This window comes from Danio aesculapii, chromosome 16 (assembly GCF_903798145.1).
Source record: "Danio aesculapii chromosome 16, fDanAes4.1, whole genome shotgun sequence".
Lineage (NCBI taxonomy): Eukaryota > Metazoa > Chordata > Actinopteri > Cypriniformes > Danionidae > Danio > Danio aesculapii.
This window is the reverse complement of record NC_079450.1, coordinates 46,060,353-46,082,909: the sequence shown is the minus strand read 5'-3', so window position 1 is coordinate 46,082,909 and position 22,557 is coordinate 46,060,353. Positions and strand designations below refer to the sequence as shown.

At 36.9% G+C, this 22,557-nt stretch overlaps 1 protein-coding gene across 1 annotated transcript; it reads right to left on the bottom strand.

The window, feature by feature from the left end:
• Positions 1 to 1,165: 1,165 nt before the first annotated feature.
• On the bottom strand, positions 1,166 to 18,576 carry entpd3 (ectonucleoside triphosphate diphosphohydrolase 3). The gene is made up of 10 exons (XM_056475334.1): positions 18,478 to 18,576; positions 14,693 to 14,815; positions 13,846 to 13,963; positions 11,378 to 11,537; positions 8,701 to 8,860; positions 8,158 to 8,385; positions 6,511 to 6,783; positions 3,059 to 3,169; positions 2,780 to 2,914; positions 1,166 to 1,435 (listed from the first exon to the last, which is right to left on the bottom strand). The coding sequence occupies exons 1-10, from the start codon at positions 18,532 to 18,534 to the stop codon at positions 1,244 to 1,246; spliced, it is 1,557 nt and encodes a 518-aa protein (XP_056331309.1). The 5' UTR covers positions 18,535 to 18,576; the 3' UTR covers positions 1,166 to 1,243.
• Between the last annotated feature and the right edge of the window lie 3,981 nt (positions 18,577 to 22,557).

The following is a 22,557-nucleotide window of genomic DNA, read 5'->3' as shown; positions in this document are numbered from 1 at the left end:
GGATGGCTGTTCTAGAACATTGTTTTGTGCCTGAACATGAATTGCTTGGTAGATCTGGAACTGTGCTTTGGGTCATTGTCCTGCTGAAACATCCAACTCTGCCATAACTTAAGCCTCTTGACTGATTCCTGAACACTGTTCTTAAGAATCTGCTGATACTGGGTGGAATCCATGCGACCTTACCTGTGCTTGCCACACGTCCACACAGCATGATGGACCCTCCACCACATTTTACAGTAGGGAGCAGGTTCTTCTCCTGCTGGAGAAGAACAACTAGCAATCAGCCTTCTTAAACATACTTCTTCATGATTGGTTGCCTCACAGCAAGAAGGTCGCTGGTTCGAGCCTCGGCTGGGACAGTTTGCGTTTCTGTGTGGAGTTTGCATATTCTCCCTGCATTCGCGTGGGTTTCCTCCGGGTGCTTTGGTTTCCCCCACAGTCCAAAGACATGCAGTACAGGTGGATTGGGTAGGCTAAATTGTCCGTAGTGTATGTGTGTTATTAAGTGTTTTTGTGTTTCCCAGTGATGGGTTGCAGCTGGAAGGGCATCCACTGCATAAAAAAGTTGGTGGTTCATTCCGCTGTGGCGACCCCAGATCTATTCCTTTTTTAACGATCTATTCTCCCAAATTTTCCCAGCATTGCCTTGTTGGATCACATACCTAAGTTTGAAACTCTCAGCCTTAGATAACTTATTATCCAATAATAATCAAACTTCGCTGCTCTCTCAGTTAGGAACCATAACATTTATTTATTTATAGTACTGACATATTTTCATCCAAAAACAATGTGTGCTGAATAGCACATGCAGAAATATATGCGTAAGAGGCACATAAAACATGATGCAATTGAATAAGACAGACATTACATACAATAATCAGACTGCCATGACAATAGTAGATACATTTACTCTATATATACTAAAACCTTTACTTTGTTTTCAGTATCCTCATTCAGATCTACCGTACAGAACAAGATTTTGCCACTGTATTTCTGATCTCAAAGACCTGTGAACTTTCGTTTGAACAAAATATTATTTAATGCAGATTTGAACTCGCAATTATCATCAGGTGTCACTTTAATCTTAACACTTTCAAGACTTTCAAGACCTTCAGGTTTCAAAATTAAAATCCTTTTCTGGCAGGAACATCTACACAGACACATCGGTGTCTCTCCTGGTTTTACTAAACCTCCCTAAGTAGGACATTAGTTCTGCATATGAGAACTTCGGACAGACAAAACCTCAATAACAGTAGCGCGCCAGTGCAATGACAAGGTATGTGAGGGTGATAATAGTCATAGCAGAAAACAGCAGGAGGAGGCCAGTAAAGAGAACATTGTTAATGGGTAGCTTGATGATTTTCCCTTCGGCTGGGATCATGTTGGAAAGTGCAAGCATATAGCCCAGGGACCAGGCTATACTGGTATTATTTACCTATGCAACACAAAGAGACACAGGATGAGTTTTGGATCAAACTAATTTGCTATTGGCAGATTTTTGACATTAATTTACCAAGTCAAGTTTAAGACATTTTATAAGATCTTTTTAAGATCTTTACAGTGCAAAAAATGATTTTCTTACTTAGATTTTTTGTCTTGTTTCTAGTCCAGCAAAATATACTTCTTTTTAGAAATAATTTGCCAATATTAAGTGAGTTTTTTTCTTAAAACAAGCAAAATAATCTGCCAATGGGGTGAGCAAAATCTTTTTTTTTTCTTTTTGACTTTTTTACTTTATACAGTAGATTACAAATACTTACTTAATAAATTATTTTGCTTACCCCATTGTCAGATTATTTTGCTTGTTTTAAGGAAAAACTCACTTAATATTGGCATATTGTTTCCTAAAACAAAATGTTTTAAATTATTCTTGATTTAAGAGTTTTAAGAGACTAGAAACAAGACAAAAAAATCTAAGTAAGAAAATCATTTTGTGCAGTGTATGATTTAAATTTCACACTTGTACAGGGCAAAATGCAAATGATTTCTGTGTGTGCAAATTTGCTAACAAATTTAGTTATTTCTTAGCTACATATTTTTTGACTGAAAATTGTTTTAAATTATGCCAAGACCAATTTTAAATGTTAATAAGGTCAATGTCTGTGGCATAATTCATTGTAAATAATTTTGTACAAATTATAAATTTGGCCCATTTCTCATTTTCAAGTTACAGAAATCATTAAGCACAATAACAACACATCAATCAATTAATCAATCAATCAATCCATCCATCCATCTATCTAGTCAGTCATTCATTCATTGAAATGATGGTAATTGAGCTTAACTTGTACTGAAACCAAGACATTTATTTATTAGGGCAATTGTTTTTAAAATGATAACTTTGTCTCATTACTCATTTTCAAGTTATAAAAATCATTAAGCATAATGACAACACATCAGTCAATCAATCAATCAACCAATCAATCAATCAATCAATCAATCAATCAATCAATCAATCAATCAATCAATCAATCAATCAATCAATCTGTCAGTCATTCGTTCTTGAAATTATGGTGATTGAGCCTGACTAAAAAAAACAAAACATTAATAGGGCAATTGTTTTTATTGCCAATTATTTTGTCCAACTCTACAAAGGTTTATTCTTTTTTTAGGAAACTGTATTAACATATTGAAGCTAAATGATGCTATAAAAAACTTAATATACCCTTATAACATTCATTCAGCTTCTAAAAATATTCTAATGATGAGATTTGTAAACCAGACCATATTACAATTCAACTCCTTATAAATTCCACTATAAGCATGAAATGTAACATACCTCTTTGCTAAACTCCAGATTTTCCCAGTTGTCTGTGTTGAATTTGTAACCATCTGCAAGAATGGTGTGCACATAATTTGCAGAGTAGCAGAAGGACTTGAGATGGCTGTCTTTGTTCCCGTAGTTCTGCTTGAGCTAAAGAGCCGAGAGAGCAGTGGTGTTGGTGGTTAGGAAAGGCGGGAGACATTAAAAGGCAGATTTATTGATTGTATACATCAATATCACTCAAAGGATCACAACAGTCATTCCCCCCAGTCTATATTTTCCTGCAGTACTCACATTTTTCCAATCGTTTGAGCAGAAGAGCTTCATGTTTGTGTTGAATTTCTCCATGCTATTGGAACCATTCACTTTTAAAGCCAAAGCAGTCCAGTAGAACCCTGCATAGGCCTAAAACAAACAAAAGCAATGTGTGTTTAATAGATATCGCTGAAAGAAACAGTTCACCAAATAATATGTGCAATGCACCACTGGTTAAATGTCACAACTTTTGGTCACACTAGCTGGGTTTTCATTAGGGCCGCACTTAATTAAAATTAAGTCAAGAACGTGATTCAGCAAAAGCTGTAATTCTCATGCACATCTTGTGAGGAAAACACAGCTCTGTGAACGGTAGTAAATCTTCTCCGAAGCCCAGAAGGCACTCTTGCACAGAAACTGCAAATATGCCACTAAGAAGAGACAGATTAGAGCAGATGATTTGAGAAGGGTATAAACGGAAGCCGGAGCCAGCTCCAAGTGACGGGAACTTGAGCTCCAAGTGGACTGTACATTACATTGCAGTGTAATCCCTTCCACTCGGAAGTCTCTAGGGTGCAGCCATAGCTACTTGGATGATTTTACTGCTTTCATTAATTTGCAACATGACCTTAAAACACACAACTAAAGAATCATCTCACAGAAGTATTTATTTCAAACATTGACTGAAGTTATGAGGTGAGTTAGGAGTAAATTCGCTGTTAAATGTGGTATTTAGGCCCAATCCCAATTCTACCCCTTAGCCCTTCCACTACAATTGAGTAGGGGTGTCCCAATTCTCTTTAGCTTGAAGGCATAGGGCTAAGGGGAAGGCTAAATAGCCCTTGAAACTGATATTTTTCAGGAGCGCACACAAAAAAGAAGGGGTACAAAAACTTCCCAGAATACACCATCTACAATAGCAACATGGCTACACACGGAAGTCAGGAGATGCACAAATTCGTATTTTTTGTCATTATTACAAATTTTTACAACAGACAAACATATGTTTTAATACATTCATAATGCCGTTCGTGTTTTACCATCATGCTTTTTAAAAAATGATTCAAATAAAAAACTCTAAAGGTTGTTATCTATAATCCATAATAATAACTCCTGTATAGGAATCCCACAACATACTTTCACATTTGACACTCGAATATCCAGTGTTTTTTTTCATGTGTTTACACAGATGAATATGGCCACTGTGTAAATGTGCAGTATAGTTGCGATCTTATTGCCACACTATATCATTAGGATTACATTATATCGTTGCCTTCAGGGATTTCCTAAAGATAAATACCAAAAAAATAATGCAACTGGAATAATTAAAGCAGTCGCCATCATCAATCTCATATGTAGTAAGAGATTGCGATGACATATGATGACGTGTGCAGAGGCTGCAGCCATTTCTCAGGGGCAATTTTTGAAGCCCTTCCCCTTCACACTGTTTCAAGGGCAAAGGGGAAGGGGTGGAGGTAGGGGTACAAAAATAGAAATGGGATTGGAACTTATTTTCACATGTTTGTAGCAACACAAAGCTGTAGGTCACTAAGAAGTGACTCAAAAGCTGTCAAATCGCAAAACAATTCTCTTTGATTTGAGAATCGCACTGATTAAATAATCTTTTGCATAGCTTGTCAGTGAACTATAACTCTGTGTAGTTAACTCTTCTCCATCTGAAAACAGCTGCTGGAGATTTATGGCTGATTACAGAGCCAGTTTAACTGCCAAAATGAGCATAAAAATAGCCTTCGATTAATCATGCAGCCTTATGCTGCGTTCACACCAGACACGGATAAAGCATCAAGCGCGAGTGATTTACATGTTATGTTAACATGCATATCGTACGTTTCGCCCAAATCATTTGAGTTGGAAAGTCTGAACTTCAGTGGACATTCGTGCCACATTAACTAATCAGGAGCTTTCTCTTGTAGAGGCGTGATTATGACGTAGCGCCTGTTATTGGTGTCTGGGGGAAAATCCTCTTGCCAACACCAGACAACGGTTGATAAAAATGGGCTCAGCTCAGTCGGATGTACCGCTGAAAGCCTCCATCATCCAGGCACAGTTTCTGGAGAAGTTGATGAACTCACAGACCTGGGTGCATCTCTAAATGGATCTAATGAACTCAGACATGGCTCCAAATAAATTGACGCTGTTTTTCAGCCTTCATAAAGCACATAAACACAGCTATTCTCTCAATAAAATCCATGTTAGCCGATTATCAATTAAGCTAGAGTCACCAGGCAGACAGTGAATTTGATGCAGGAATGAAGCGAGTAAACTCAAAATGTTTAGGCGTCTATTTATGCGTGAATAACGAGATTTATTTGCCATCAGCCTGTGTTAATGCACATTTTGAAGTATCACATGAAAAAATGAATGATGGTAAGACTAAATTGGCAAAAAAAATGTTGTTTGTCTTGATGTGGTTTTGGACGAAAAAGGGTTCATGCAAGTAATGAGAAATCGAAACGCATTTACCAAATAAACACAAGCTTGCCTTGTTTACTGTTGGTTACCTAGTTACCAATGCTACAGTCGGCTGCACTGTCAACTTGATGCAAATGTACCTTATTCACATTTTTTCTTCTTTTGTAATCTTTGAAAAGATTCACTTCACATTAGCATGGAAGCAATGCTACTAACATGCAAGAACAACTATACCAGGGGTGTCCAAACTCAGACCTGGAGGGCCATGGTCCTGAAAAGTTCAGCTCCAAATCCAATTAAACACCTGGGCCAGGTAATTAAGATCTAACAACTAATAGGTGTGTTGAGAATTCCAAACTTGTTGCATCAAACGTGGATAATTTACATGTTAAGTCAATGAGGCGGTGCGAATGATGTGATTTGCATGAATGAATTGGTGTGAATTGCTCGAGTTGGAAAACACGGTGACACGGTGACATGGTGCCTGTTGTTGGTGGCCAGAGGGGAAATCCTCTTGCCAACACCGTACAACAGCCCATCAAACTGGTCTTGATGGAATTGAATCCAGGTATAGGTGCACCAAGATGGGTGCACCTCTGAAAGTATCTAGTGGACTCAGACACGGCGGCGAAGAAATATATGCTGTTTTTTAACCTTCCTAAAGCACATAAACATTTATGTTTAGCATTTAGCAATGAAGCTTTTTTCCATTACTTATTTGCCACTATGGTAATTATTGAGTTGGTGGACATGTAAATGAGATGTTGTGCCTTTGATCTTTAATTTGTCTGCCCATCTGTGCTGTTTTGGAATTGCTCTCTTATGCAAATTTGCCCTGATTAGTAAATCTAGCCATTGGAATTCACTGATCAAACTGTTTAATTTTCTAAAGCATTTTTTTCCTTGTCGGTTTATGTAAAAGGTTTTTTAAAATTCTTGTTTTGTATTCAAAAGGACAATAAATAAATAACAGCTTACAAGTTTAGAATGACATGAGATTGATTATTGATTATGATTATGGCTATTACAGATTTAGACAAAATTAGAGAAATGCCTACAGTGAAGTCTCCACTCAGCGGTGGTTGATAAACTCCATCGAAGGAGCAGTTTTCTGTTCCCTGGCAGGATGTGAGGTCAAAGATACTCCTGACCAAGGCTTTGCACTGTTCAGGGTTGCTCTGTCCAAAGAAAGTAATTGAACGCTTTGGGTTATATCTTGAAGGAACATTGTTCTTTGTACATTCACTGCCAAAAACTTCCTCTGCAAGCATGGTGGTATTGTAGCCAGTAGGAAAACAGGGGTGCTTCACATTAGCCCAGCTGGTGGGTTCCTAAAAAGAAACACATTTAAGAGAGGAAGTCATGAAAATGAACATTGCAGAGTTTTAGATAATCACTCTTAGATTAAATATTTTATGTTTTCCATTAGCAAGAGAATTGATGATATTTTCCCCTTCGTGTAAAGTATATTTCAATAATACAAAGAGCAATTTTAAAGATGCTAATAAACAAATGTTATTTTTAACAATATGTTGGTCACACTTTGTAAAATTCACACTATTAAGTAACAAACCATACATTGAAAATATATTGTCTAAAAATCATTCAAAAATAAATCTATATACTGTAACTTAATTAGAATGTTAAAAAAATGTTTTTAAAATCTATATATAGGTTCTAAAACCTCACCGGCCTCTTTATTAAGTGCACATCACCAGTACCAGTTTGGACCCCCTTTTGTCTTCAGAACTGCCTTAATCCTTTATGGCATAGATTCAACAAGGTACTGGAAATATTCCTCAGACAATTTGATCTATATTGACAGATTTGTTGGCTGCACATGCATGATGTGAATCTCCCGTTCCACCACATCCAAATGGTGCTCTATTGGATTAGGATCTGCTGACAGTGGAGGCCATTTGAGTACAGTAAACTCATTGTCATGTTTAAGAAACCAGCCGGGGATGATTCGTATTTTATGGCATGGCGCATTTTTCTGCTGGAAGTAGCCATCAGAAGATGGGTACACTGTGATCATAAAGGGATGCACATGGTCAGCAACAGTACTCAGGTAGGCTGTGGAATTGGCATGATGCTAAATTGGTACTAATGGGTCCAAAGTGTGCCAAGAAAATATCCCCCACACCATTACACTACCACTACCAGCCTGAACCATTGATACAAGGCAGGATGGATCCATGCTTTCATATTGTTGAAATCAAATTCTGACCCAACTATCCGAATGTTATGGCAGAAATCAAGACTGCAGCAGATTGTTTGACCATGTCTACATGCCTAAATGCATTGAGTTGGTGCATGTGATTGGCTGAATAAAAATGTGCCTTAATAAGCAGTTGAGCAGGTGTACCTAATAAAGTGGCCAGTCAGTGTAAATATTAAGATACATCAACCTGCCCAAGGTACCTGCTATTTCCCTATATTTCAACTTCCCTTCAAATTTTTACTTTAAAAGTATTGACATGCAGTTTTCAAGGAAATGTGAGTCATTTATATGGGTTTAACCGCATCTCTCAGAATCAGCAATAATGGATTTTCTTAAAAGGTTTTATGCATTTTTGTGATCAATGTCTTAGTATAATTGCTGATGGTTCCACCCTTTACTACTTATACTTCAGACAAAAATATTGTTGCATTCGTATTGTGATTTTAATCAGTTTTACTTTAATGACAAGAGCATACTCTACCTTTGCAAGTTTGGCCAGAACTCTCTTCTCGGCTTCATTCTTCCCATAGCAGAGGAAACTGTGTGTATAGATGTTGTATTCATAGCCATAGAGTGAAACCTTAATGATATCTTCACCTTTAGCATCATCAGAAGTAGCAAAGGCAATTTGTGTTGAGGCTCCACCCAAGTCCAATGACCCAACTGTCTTAGCCCCATGAGGATGTATCCAGGCATTCCATAGATTTTTCTTGAAAACAGATTAAAGTTTAAAATTGTAAAAGTTCGCTTAAGCTCTGTTATCCACTACTGGTTTAGATTAAATCATTTGTAATTACTTACTGTTGTGCAATGAAACTATCATACCATTAAGAGAACACAACCATTCTAAAGGTTAACACTACAGTATGTGAATAAACTTGAAACCTTCTAAGTTAATTATATATATTTTTATTTTAACATGAAACTGCAATGAGAGAATATCTGAGTAAATCAAAAGAATGAAGATTATTAAGAAATGAAACGATCCCAACTGTGAAAAAAAAAAACATGCCCATAAACTGACCTCTAGGAAATTCCCTTTCAGGTAGTTGACAGTCATCCAGCCATAAAGGCCTTCTTCTTGTCCAGAAATGATAGAAGCATTTTGGAATTTGAAAGGAAGAGAGCTAAGGTAGTTCTTCATTTTTTTCAGGACATCGTTGGATCTCCCTTCATTTGTCATGCTGTATAAAAAGGATTTGGCAAAGATATACAGTGTAATTTTAACTGTGTCAAATATATATATATATATATATATATATATATATATATATATATATATATATATATATATATATATATATATATATATATATATATATATATATATATACATATCTATATACATACCGCCTTTTAATAACACCTTGAGACCACATTTCTGTAATAGTTAACTATAACCATAAATTTAAAACATTTTACTTTGGTAAAGCACACCAAATGTTCAGTTCTAATTGTCTGAAGAGGCAATGAGTTGCCACATCTTGTCCTTTTTTCAACTGAGTAACATACATACTGAGTAACATACATAACCTGATATATTCCCTTTTGAAGTGGAACTTCACTGCTGGTGTTGAAGCTATATGGAACATTATAACAACATCACCAAATCAAGAATAAAGTGCCTGCCCAACAAATGGCAAAGACAGAATAGAATAAGTGTGGCCAAACCTCAAAACAACTTTGAAAAACTAGGTTTAAAGTCTAGAACCCAATGAACATGTGCAGATGACTAGCCAAACACAGCAGATGATTCCCTAGCAAAAGCTTAAGAAGGTTCAACATTCCTATTCCAGCCATTCCAGGCTCTATATAGGAAAGGGTGATAGTATCTTACAAGTGGACATGGAAGAAATAAATGGCTGACCAGAGAAAGAAAGAGCCTGGTGTCAAATCTGGGGTGCAGGATAGAATTAACAATGAGCAAAGTCTAAGAAGAAGAGGGTTGTTGACAGGACCTGCAGGTCTCCTACTTTCCTGTAAATGTCTGAGTTGAGAGTTAATATTGAAGGAACTACAGGACTTTACTAATAGAGCAGTCAATTGGGTTCAAGTGGCAATGCGATTTAAGAGCCTACAATTTCTTGTGGAAGAAGATCTGAAACCCATAATTGTTTCAACTCAGGGGAGCCAAAACAAAACATTCCAAAATTGCAACCAGGGTTAAAAAAAAAATCATCTGCCACACTTGAAATAAAAGATCTCTGGATGGGAAGTGGCATGCTGCTATATTGACTCAACCATCTGTGGACATCTTAAGGCAAGGGTGTCAAACTCAGTTCCTTGAGGGCCTCAGCCAGCACAGTTTTGTTACAACCTTGCTTCAACACACTTTCCTGTAGGTTTCAAACAAGCCTGAAGGACTCAATTAGTTTGATCAGTTTGAGTAGGTAAAAGTTGTGCAGAGCCGTGGCCCTCCAAGATCTGAGTTTGACACCTGTGTCTTAGGGCATCACATCTCTAGAACCTGGAACTAATTGGCCTTATAAAGGAGAAACATTGTATCCTAACACTTTAAAGTTTGTTAAGGATTGTTTGCTGCCTACAGACCCTTGGACTGTACTTCCTTTACTGATTGTTTGCTGCCAGCCTCAACAACTGCCTGTTTATGAATTTTGACTGATCGCTACCTGCCCTGACCCTTGCTGTCTTTTGGATTACCCCACTAAGCTGCCTGTGCTGAGTACTTACTTGTATGACACTGACTCTAATACACTGCAGATAGAACCAAACATTTCTGACACTGATCTGATGCATAAGATATAGGCACACAAAGTTGTTTCTACAAAGGTTTTTTGGCACACAAAAGTGCCCTTGGAGCTTTTTATGATAACAGTTGAACCACTAAGTCAAATGTATGTTCTGACTGGTTCATTTTCTGCATCTAAAATATCTTAAGTTGTGTTGCAAAAATGAAAAGGTTTCAGGGGATAAGAACAAAATGATTGAGATTATTGTTTGGGTGAATTAACCCTTTAAAGCCTAACAGTCTCTGAATTTGAAGGGCTTTAAGTCCTAGCAGAGTACGATGGCAGTTAGAATCAATTACACATGAGCAGGAGACATCTGTACCTGCATTGTGGTCAAATACCATAGAACGTATATTTCTTGAAGTTTTCCTGAGGTAATCTCCTGGATCAGTAAAACTCAAGGGGCACTTCAATTTGTACTTGTACTTGACCTGCATTTCCATCACCAATCTGCCTCTGGTGACCTGACCCTGCAGGTGTCTGCCTCTCAACTCTCTTACAAAGAACCAGGTGAGATTAGAGCTTGCTGATGGTAAAACATTTACAGTGAACGTGCATGCGTGCATGGAAGGTATGAGACCCCTCGAGGACTGACCTTGTGTGCTCTCTCCCATACCAAAATCCCACAACTCCTATAACTTGTTCCTGCCAACGGACATACTGTTCCTGTTCTGAAAATGCTACAGCACCAACACTTTCTATTATTGTTGAGTATTGTTGTGATCTATCTACTATGAATTACTGATGTGAACAGAATTCTAGAACAAAGAGTAAACTTGTTTGTCTGACCGATGAGATTAAAGTTTAACAACATGATACATTTTTTCCTGTTAAGAAATGTTGCCTTGTAAAACTCAACTGGACAAAGTTTTAACTTTAAAAGCCTAATAACAGTTTTATTCCCTGTTTCAGAACAAAGCAAATGATCTACCGGTATGAAAACAGCCTTACTGTAGGAGCCTCATCCCTGCTGTTGCCCCAAGGAAGACAGGGGTCGAGTTATGCTGATGGGAAGGAATGGCCTCAGTCATCTTTTCTATGCACTCATGTAAGCTTTTCCATGTCGTTTTGTCTTGATCTTCATCTAAACCAAGATCTGAAATTCCAGGGCCTGGAAAACACACATATTTTATAACTGGGGTGTCAAATTCAGTTTCTAGAGGGTTGCTGCTCTGCAAAGTTTAGTTTCAAGCCTGCTTCAGCACACTTATCTGTGTGTTTCAAACAAGCCTGAAGTACTCAGTTTGATCAGGTGTGTATAATTAGTGTTGGAACTAAACTGTGCAGAGCTGCGGCCCTCCGTAAACTTACACCAGTGTTTCATAATAGATCCATGTTCTCTATTTGTATAGAGAACATACATTCTCTTGTATATTCATTGCATATTCAGTTACATTATTATTCTGTCACTGCATTTAACTATTTATTGGTTAGTAAATAGTAGTAAACAAGTAGCTTATATTGAGCAAAATGTATAAAAATATATATAATAATATAAGCGGGCGTCACGGTGGTGCAATGGGTAGCACGATCACCTCACAGCAAGAAGGTCACTGGTTCAAGCCCCGTCTGTGTTCGTGTGGGTTTCCTCCTGGTGCTCTGGTTTCCCCCACAAGTCCAAAGACATGCGGTACAGTTGAATTGGGTAAGCTGAATTGTCCCTAGTGTATGCATGTGAATAAGTGTGTATGGATGTTTCCCAGTGATGGTTCACAGCTAGAAGGGCATCTGCTGCGTAAAACATATGCTGGACAAGTTGCCGATTCATTCCGCTTTAATGGTGCCATCACAGAAATGAAAGTTACCTTTGCCAAGGGCATTAACACAACCTCATACCATGACAGACCCTGGCTTTTGGACTTGTTGCTTGATGATCCTTTTTTTCTGTAGTCGGGAACATACGCCGCCTATTTCTCCAAAAAAAAAACCTGAAATACTGATTCATCTGACCACAGTACACTTTCCACTGTGTGATGGTCCATTCCAGATGCCTCAGAGCCCAGAGAAGTCGACAACCCAGGCTCATTCTGAAAACGTAGTCCCGAGGACGTTTCTGGAGACCGCGAATTATGGAGCCGGAGGTACGTATGGCTGCATTTCGTTTTTTAAGTGAACGCTGTGGGACGGTATGACGCCGTTCCTTTTAGCGCTCGCCGGCTGACCGCTTACCTTCGTGTGGAGAGCTTTCCCGCTGCAACCAGTTTATCCGGTTAGCTCGTCCTGTACGTCGGCGAACTTGAGACGCAGAGAGGAGCTGACCACGATGACGACGACTGGGTTTGAGTCCGGGGAAGAGCGGTTCCAGAAATCAGGTAAGACTAAAACAGAATCCAAGAAATAAAGCGAAGAGGTTCATAACAGGGTGAGAATGTGGTAAAATCCGAAAACGTCGTAAAAAAAAAAAAAAAACGGACGAGGGCTTTTTTTTTTTCCAGATGGCTTTTGCAAATCGTTGGTTGGGTTTAGGGCAGGCGGGTCGATCGGTAAAATCGGTTGGGTTCAGGGAAGGAGGAAGGTGGGTCGGCTGGCCGCTTGGCCGGTCACCCAGTCAATCGTTCAGCCAGTCGGACAGACAGACGTTCGTTCAACAGCGGCCTCTGGTGGGTTTGCGCAAGAACAGCGCGGGCGCGAATGGCACTCGTGGGAGACGTCCGAGAAGCCAAAAAGGCGCACACATCGGCCTCTCGCGGATTCGCGAAAACCAAAAACTGCAAAAATACGTACCTCCCAGGACGTATTTCGCGGTCTCCAGAAACGTCCTCGGGACTACGTTTTCAGAATGAGCCTGGGTTGGAAGTCGATGGCGCTTCTGGACATTGTTAACATAGGGCTTTCTTTTGGCACAGTACAGTTTTAATTTGTATTTGTGGATATAACTATGTATTGTGGTACATAGTATAACTTTGTGTGTTGCTTTTGTACCAAATCATAATTAAAATCACCTGTTGATGTCACCTGTTTTAAATCACATCATTATTTAACCTGTTTACCTGATTACTAGCCCAGGTCTGAATAACAGGAAAGGATGTATATTTACAAATGAAATAAAGTTGAAATAAAATATTTTGTGTTCATCTTGTCTGCAATTAAATACAAGTGAAAGTAAATTTGGAAATCACAACTTTCTTTTTTTTATTTGTGTTTTCCTTACTGTCTTAACTTTTTCTGATTTGGGGTTGTGTATATACATTGCATAACATATTTTAAACTAAATTCAACTGACTGCCTAAATAATTATGTTTATATTACTTATAAAACGTGAAGTGCTATGAATACTTTCCAGATGCACTGTAAAAGGGTACCTTTTGAAAGGGTACTGCCTCAGTGAAAGCTATTGTATCTTTATTTCTGATAGTGTAAAAAATCAAGCCTGCACATTTATGCATCTAAGACTTCCATAGTTTGAAGTTGGCTTTTACCTTCAACTTGACACTTAGTTGTCTGACTCACAACCCCAGTGTTGTTTTCCTTCTCTGCAGGCCATTCATAGAGATAAACGGTAGTCCTGGAAGAGCCTGCATCCAAAACAATGCCATACTGGAGAAAAAGAGAGCGACAGAAGTGAAGAATGACACCATTACAGTAACTATGTGAAGGCAACTTCTAAAGCTGGCAAGACCATAAAGACCTTATTCATTTGCACTCTTCACAAAATACATTGATGAATAGACATTTGCCATGGTCTAAATCATGAGTACTCAAGAACAGACATGTCTAATTGCCTGAAGCTCTTTTGGAAGAGACAAAACAAAAGCACATTCTTCCGTTTGGAAAAAAAAAATCAAGGATTAGCCTTATGACTCAGAAGAATCAGCGTTGAATGAATTGAATAACTCCATCAGTGGTGATTATCCATTGAAAGTTTTGCGTGTGTTCGTGAAAAGGTTTCCGTTCTGTTACAAAAAACAGTGTTTGCTTTCGCTTAATGTAGGGAACTGCATAAAGAATTGTACCTGTCATTCATTAGTAAATGAATAGTGGTCCATATGCTTGATGTGTTAAGTTTTGCAGGATATAATAGAAAATGTTACATAAGCAGAAAACACAAACAACTTTTTTCACGTGTAATTAGTAAAAAGACTTATTATAATATAATAAGAGTAATGAATAATTAAGGAAATACAATTCTTGAATGATTTATGTCACCAGTTTACAACAATTAAGCTTTTATGTCTCATCATTTTACACACCCTAAAGGAGACTCAATTTGTTGGTCAGTTTAACAGGTTCGCACTTGAACTGCATGCTCAGATTTTATTACATTACCTTAAGTCCACGAGAAACATAAGTCTTCTTATGGGTCTGTACAACTGCTATAGAAATGATAACTGCTATGCTGGCAAGCATAAAAGCGGCAGCTAAAACAACAGCCACTTTTGCCATCCTTACCTACAGACAAAAGATACAAACAAATGTGTTAAATGGGATTCCCATCCAAACCCTTAAACTAAAGGTTCTGATAGAAAATTAAACATGGATTACATGGATTTCTAATTTGATTTGAAAAGAAATCAATAAAAAAAACACAATTCAGGGTTTCTGCAGGTTTCAGCAAGTTAAATGTAAGAGTTTCTAAGACATTTTTATGACCATTATGAATGAAACTCATAATATTTAGACTCGTACAGGGCTAAACGTTAAGGAGTTTTTTATTTATTTAATAAATTTAATAATATAATATTTATAACTTAATAATTTAAGAAATAAATAGTTAATTCTGAAAAAAGTATTTTAAATATTGTGTCAAACAAGCAAACTCTAGTTGTATACATACATTTTGTTTCAACATAACCTTTCTTAAAAATAAAAATAAAAAGGTTTTAAAAACTATAATAAACTAAATGTATGCACAAGAGTCGGTCCATGTCAGCTTCCGCAGCAGTAAATACATGGAGAAAAAAGTGTTATTGTAAAAAGAATTAAAAAATTATGGTAAATAGAGTTAAAAATGACATTCTTAAATATAAAGTTTTAATGAGGTGTGTTGTTGGCGCAGTGGGTAGCAAGATCGCGTCACAGCAAGAAGATCGCTGGTTCAAGCCCCGGCTGGGTCAATTGGCATTTCTGTGTGGAGTTTGCATGTTCTCGCCATATTTGCGTGTGTTTCCTCCAGGTGCTGCAGTTTCCACCACAGTCCAAAGACATGGTATAAGTGAATTAAATATGCTAAATTGGCCGTAGTGTATGGGTGTTTCCAGTACTAGGGTGCAGCTGGAAGGGCATCTGCTGTGTAAAACATATGCTGAGTAAGTTGGTGGATCATTCCACTGTGGCGACCCCTGATTAATAAAGGGAGTAAGCCAAAAAGAATGAAAGTTTTATTGAGATGGATTGTTGGTGATTGGATGGGTGTTGGTCAGATTGGGTAGGTATACAAGAACAAAGGAAAAATGAGACCTGTTTAAAAAAGATTTAAGACCTACACCACACTATTACGGTAAATCTAAGACTTTTTAAGGTCTAAAATTTTATTTTAAGACATTTTAAGACTTTTTAAGACCCTGTGGATACCCTGCACATAAACCGGAGTAAGGTTTAGTTTGGTAACACTTTATAATAACTACACTCTATGAATCATTTCATAAGCATTAACATCTAGTGAGCTCATTATTTGTTAAGCATTAACTTTACATTAATAAACGTTAGTAAGCAGTTTATAACTGAAGCTACAAATGCTGTATTCCTGACTTATTACCACATTTATAATGTGCTTAATTATTCTACTTTCATACTTTGTTAATGATTTATTTTTCATTACTCAATTAAGTATTGAATTATTTCCAAATCATTTGTATTTAAGAGTAGTTGGAGGTTTATAAGATAATTCAGAATGAGTTAGTAAATAATTAATAAACTATTGAAATCAACGTTTATATTTCTTGTTATTCAGGCATATATTAATGGTTACTATGTATGTTAATAAATGCTTTATTAACTCAACTTCATGCAGTTTTGTGACCTAATCTAGTGTGGACTTTTTATGATTTATAAATCCCTTATAAATGACAATTAAAGTCTTGGTAACAATTGAACAATACATTTTTGCAATCTTATCTAAAAAAGTAAAATTACTGTAAAGTTTAAACATTGCTGAATAACAAGAGTGTCAAAATACGACATAAAACTGAATAAAACAACAACAATATAAAAATTTAACAATATAATAAGATGCAATGTTTAAACAGTACAGTAATTTATTAAAATGGGAATGGTTGGTGATATTAACATCCTGTTTGTGGCACATTAGTATATGTGAGGGGGCAAACTTTTCAAGATGGGTGGTGACCGTGGTGGCCATTTTGAAGTCGGCCATCTTGGATCCAACTTTTGTTTTTTCAATAGGAAGAGGGTCATGTGACACATCAAACTTATTGGGAATTTCACAAGAAAAACAATGGTGTGCTTGGTTTTAATGAAACTTTAATCTTTCATGAGCCCCCTCAAATATACTAATGTACAAACATGACGTTAATATCACCAACCATTCCCATACTATTAAGGTGTATCCATATAAATGGCCCACCCTGTATAATAGGATGCAATGTTTAAACTGTACAGTAGTTTGATTTTAGATAAAGTTGCAAAGATTTATTTTTCTTTTGAAGTACAGTTTCATTTGTGTATCTTCAAATGAATAGAAATGATCAATGTCGTTCTTTGATTTGATGAGCCTTTGATTGTCATTTATTAGGGATTTATGAAGCATAAATAGTCCTCACTTTAGATTTGGTCACAAAACAGCATGAAGTTGAGTTAATAAAACATTTATTAACATACAAATGAACTATTAGTATACGCCTGAATAGTAAGAATTACAAATGTTAATTTGAATAGTTTATAAATAATTTACTAACTCATTCTGAATGATCTTAAAAACAACCAACTATGCTTAAATAACTGGTTTGTAAATAATGCAATACTTAATTTAGTAATGAAAAATAAACCATTAACAAAGTATGAAAGTACAATTAATAAGCACATTATAACTGTGGTTGTAAGTTAATTATACAGCATTATTAGCTGCAGTTATAAACTGCTTACTAACGTTTATTAATGTAGAGTTAATGCTTAACAAATAATGAATTCTCTATTTGCTAATGCTTAATAAATTGTTCATAGTGTGCAATTATAAAGTGTTACAAAAAAAGGCTTCACTTCCATAGTATGTTTTCCTACAGTGGAACTCAATAGAACAACCAGCATTTTTCAAATTATCTTCTTTTGTGTTCAACAGAACAGCATTTCATAAAAGTTTAAACAATGTGAGGGAGAATACATTATTTTGGGCTGGGGTTTAATGTACTTTTATGCAGCCTTTAGTCAAACTGTTTTGATGATATCAAGCAGTACTGTAATATATGCTTTCATCTATATTAATTCATACTATGTACAGTATATTAACTGACGAAACACTTTTTATATGAAGAAGGCTATTTGTTGATGTCAAGAACCATTAGAAAAAAATTCCTTGAGAAATCGCTCATTACTTGTTTAAAAATCCTTGTGAAAACATATTTTTGAAATGTTTGAAGAAGAAATCCTTAAACTGTCAAGCCCACAGGGGCTCTGTCAATCACTGGATTGTTATCTCCTTTAAAAGCACACCCAGTACTTTTGTATGTATGTGTACATTACTCAATGACATAAATATGCACATGTATTTAATCAGTATCCTCTTACCAGAACATATATTATAGTTTCTAATTTGGTTAGCAGTTTGAACACAAGAATCAACTCATAGAATCAATACAGCTTCTGTTTGCTCATTCAAAGCACGTGATATTTGACATTTGACACCTGGTACTTTATATTTTTAAAATATTTAAATTATCATTCTAAATAACATGTAATAAAATTGCAATTTCATAGAGATTTGTTCAAGTACAGAGACCTCACATTAGTTAATATGTTATAATACAATCAATCTGAACCCTCAAAGTCTGAACCTTGTTCCATCATCTCTTACTTGCACTAATATTGCAAGGAAATATCAAATGCAAAATACATTCATGCATATATCAGTCATGCTGATAAAATGTATATTTGCTTACCCCTCTGCGTGAGGCTACTGTAAGGTGGTCTGAAGACTGGGACTCCTTATTGATCATGATGTCCAGACATGCAAGACTGAATGTGTAACTGTGTTTGGATGCGTGTGTGTCTGTGTGTGTGTGAAAAAGCAGACAGAATGGGAGGGGTTTGTCTGTCACTCCTAAGATGCCGGACCTCTCTATTAATGTTCATTAGAATCTCCACCCTTTTGGATGGATGTTAATAAGAAAAAACGATCATGAGCCTTTGTTAACATTTAAAAAAAAAAGTATTTTTCCTGTTTATACATACTAAATAAGTGTGAGTAGCCTTTACCTTTATTAAAAAATATTTTTATGGAAAATTTTAAATTCTGTCATTGATTTTATTTGCCCTCGCATCGTTCCAAAAGCAAAAGAAATGTGTTCATTTTCAGGATACAAATTGTATATCTGTCCCTAAAATTGAACGTATATTAACCGTAATTTCAAATTCACAAAGATATTAAAGAATAAAAATACTAAACCTTTATGAAGCTTTTGGCTGGAAGCCTACACTCACTGGTCACTTTATTAGGTACATCTTGCTAGTACTGGGTTGGACCCTCTTTTGCCTTTAGAATTGTCTTAATCCCTTATGGCATATATTCAACAAGGTACTGGAAATGTTTCTCATGATAGCATCACACAGTTGCTGCAGATTTGTCGGCTGCACATCCATGATGCGAATCTCCCATTCCACCACATCCAAATGGTGCTCTATTGGATTGTGATCTGGTGACTGTGGAGGCCCTTTGAGTACAGTGAACTCATTGTCATGTTCAAGAAACCAGTCTGAGATGATTTGCGCTTTATGACATGGCTCGTTATCCTGGTGGAAGTAGCCATCAGAAGATGGGTACACTGTGGTCATCAAGGGATGGACATGGTCAGCAACAATACACAGATAGGCTGTGGCGTCAACACGATGCTCAATTGGTACTAAGCTGCTTTTGATACAGTAGACCGTAAGATATTAGTTTCTCGTTTAGAGCACTGTGTTGGTATTAAGGGTATTGCCTTGGAATGGTTTTGGTCATATTTATCTGACAGAAACTTCTCTGTTCGCCTAAGGGAGTTTGTGTCTTCGTCAGCACCTCTCTCATGTGGAGTGCCTCAAAGTTCCATTCTTGGACCTATTCTGTTTTCATTTAATTTTTATGCAGATGATGCACAGCTTTGAACATGATTTGATTATAACTGCAGATCAATGACAGTGTGAAATAGATTACTGTAACGTCTGCAATTATATAAAATAAATAAAATAAATGCAACATATATGAGCACATATAGACCCTTGCAGTCTCTGATATGTTACCACTTACAGAAAAACTACACACAGCATACATTTAGTCCTTATTTAGGTTCAAAAACAACATGAAATATAGCCCACAGTCAGTGCAAACCTCTTATGTGTCTTTAACATTACCAGCACATGTAACCTCTGTTAGAGAGTAATTCCATCATTCCGCATTCATAATAGTCCAAAACATGATGATAATATTTAAACATGGCAGTTTGTTCACATGGCGCTTTATTCCGCTGTGGTGACCCCAGATTAATAAAGGGATGTCAGTTTCTGAAATGATCGGGTTTCAAAAGCACGTCAATAATCAAGATCACTTTATTATCATCAGCTCAAGAAGTTTGTTGTTTCAAAAATAGACGCGAGCGCAAGCAAGAAAGCGAAACCACTCACGCTTTAGACTGGCTCGTAAAAACCTAAGTGGCACAGGGTAGAATTTGCACTTCTTCTTGGCTTTGTGGCTGTTCATTAAGACGACGATAAGGTTTGTTTGAGCTTGGGTCGACCATGGCTCGTTATTATATGTATATATTATTACGGTGTAATGTCTCAGCTGTGTATTTAAAACATGGCGGTTCCTTTGTTTTCATTCTGGCTTGTTGCGCTAGTGAATAACGTATCTCTGTAAACCAATAGCGTTCAGCTGCACGTCTAGCTCCACATTTTGGTAACCTTGGTACCCTTTGCAAAGGGTGACCAAAAAGTGGTATGGTACGGTTCACTTTAAGATACCCTTTGACAGTGGAAACGGCCATAAAAGCGTACAGAACCGTACCGTACTACTCAGTGGAAACGGGCCATTAAGGACATTAAATCTTGGTTGGCACAAAATTTGTCAATGTGCAATGAAGAAAAGACAGAAGTGGTGGTATTTGGATCTGGGGGATCTCAGGATTGTCTGGATCTTGGTGTGTTAAATCCTTTTATAAAACCTAATGTAAAAAATCTGGCCGTTATTATGTAGTGACTATGATAGTGACTTCAAACTGGATAAACTGGATTTAGTAATTAAACCTATTTTTTTCCAGTTGAGGCAATTTTCCAAATTTTCTGTCTTTTAACGACTTTAAAAAGATTATATAAATTTTTATCTCAACTCGGCTAGATTATTGTAATGCCCTCTATGTGGTTATTAGCCATGCCTCCCTTACTTGTCTGCAGATGGTGCAGAATGCTGCTGCTCGTTTGCTAACGGGGACACCAATCGGGAGCACATTACACCCATACTGGCTTCTTTTCACTGGCTTCCTGTACAGTTTAGGATACATTTTAAGATTCTAGTTTTAGACATCTAGTAATGCCCGATTAGCACCAATATACTTGTCATCATTAATCTAATTGTACACTCCATCAAGGGTACTTATAAGTGCCGATCAGCTACTTTTGGCTGTTCCAACCAGGTGGGACCGTGCCTTTGCAGTGGTGGCCCCCAAACTCTGAAATAATTTGCCTCTCCATGTAAGGCAGGCCACAACGCTTTCTGTTTTTAAATCTAGTCTTAAACCCATTTTTACTCTTTGGCTTTTAATACCATATGAGAGTTTTATGTCTGTTGTATTTGTCCTTTGTTTTAGATAGTGTATGCGTGTACAGCACTTTGGTAAGGACTTGTTGTTTTTAAAAAGCGCTTTATAAATAAACATTATCTTGACTTGACTAATGTGCCGAAAGTGTGCCAAGAAAATATCCCCCACACCATTACACCACCAGCAGCAGCCTGAACCATTGATACAAGGCAGGATGGATCCATACTTTTATGTCGTTGACGACAAATTCTGACCCAACCATCCGAATGTCGCAGCAGAAATCGAGACTCATCAGACCAGGCAAGGTTTTTCCAATCTTCTATTGTCTAAGTTTGGTGAGCCTGTGCGGATTGTAGACTCAGTTTTCTGTTCTTAGCTGACAGGAGTGGCACCCAGTGTGATCTTCTGCTGCTGTAGCCCATCCGCCTCATGGTTGGATATGTTGTGCGTTCAGAGATACTCTTGCATACCTTGGTTGTAACGAGTGGTCATTTGAGTTACTGTTGGCTTTCTATCAGCTCCAACCAGTCAGGCCATTCTCCTCTCCACTCTCCACCAACAACCATGCCATGTTCAAAGTCACTTAAATCACCTTTCTTCCCCATTCTGATGCTTGGTTTGAACTGCATGTCTACATGCCTAAATGCATTGAGTTGCTGCCATGTGATTGGCTGATTAGAAATTTGCATTAACAAGCAGTTGGACAGGTGTACCTAATAAAGTGGTTCCGGTTAGGGAATATGTGGAGCATCTGCTTAAAATTGAAGCAATGATTTATTGCATTGTCCCTGCTAAAAAAAAATGTTTATGAAATTGAAAAAATATGAAAATAAAAATAATATATAAAGTGTGAAAAAAACAATCTCTTTAAAAATTTTACACATTTAATTAATCTTAACAGTAGGAACAAACTAATACTAAATCTGTCCTATAGTGTAAAATTACTTTATATTTATGGGAAATACACAACATATAAATGCAACTTGCAAGTACGTGGGACAAAATCATTTGATAGTAATTTTTCTTAGCTTGTAATATCATTTGAAAATGCTCTTTTTAATGGGTTATTTTGTTTGCTTGGTCAGCTAGTTATGTTTATGTCAGATCCTAATGGGGCTTTTTAAAGCAACCTGAGAATGAGTGAAAGAGCTCTGTGGTGATCAGTGCATATGGAAATCCCTTTATTGGAAAGTCACAGACCGCATGGGAGACATACTGACACTGACATTG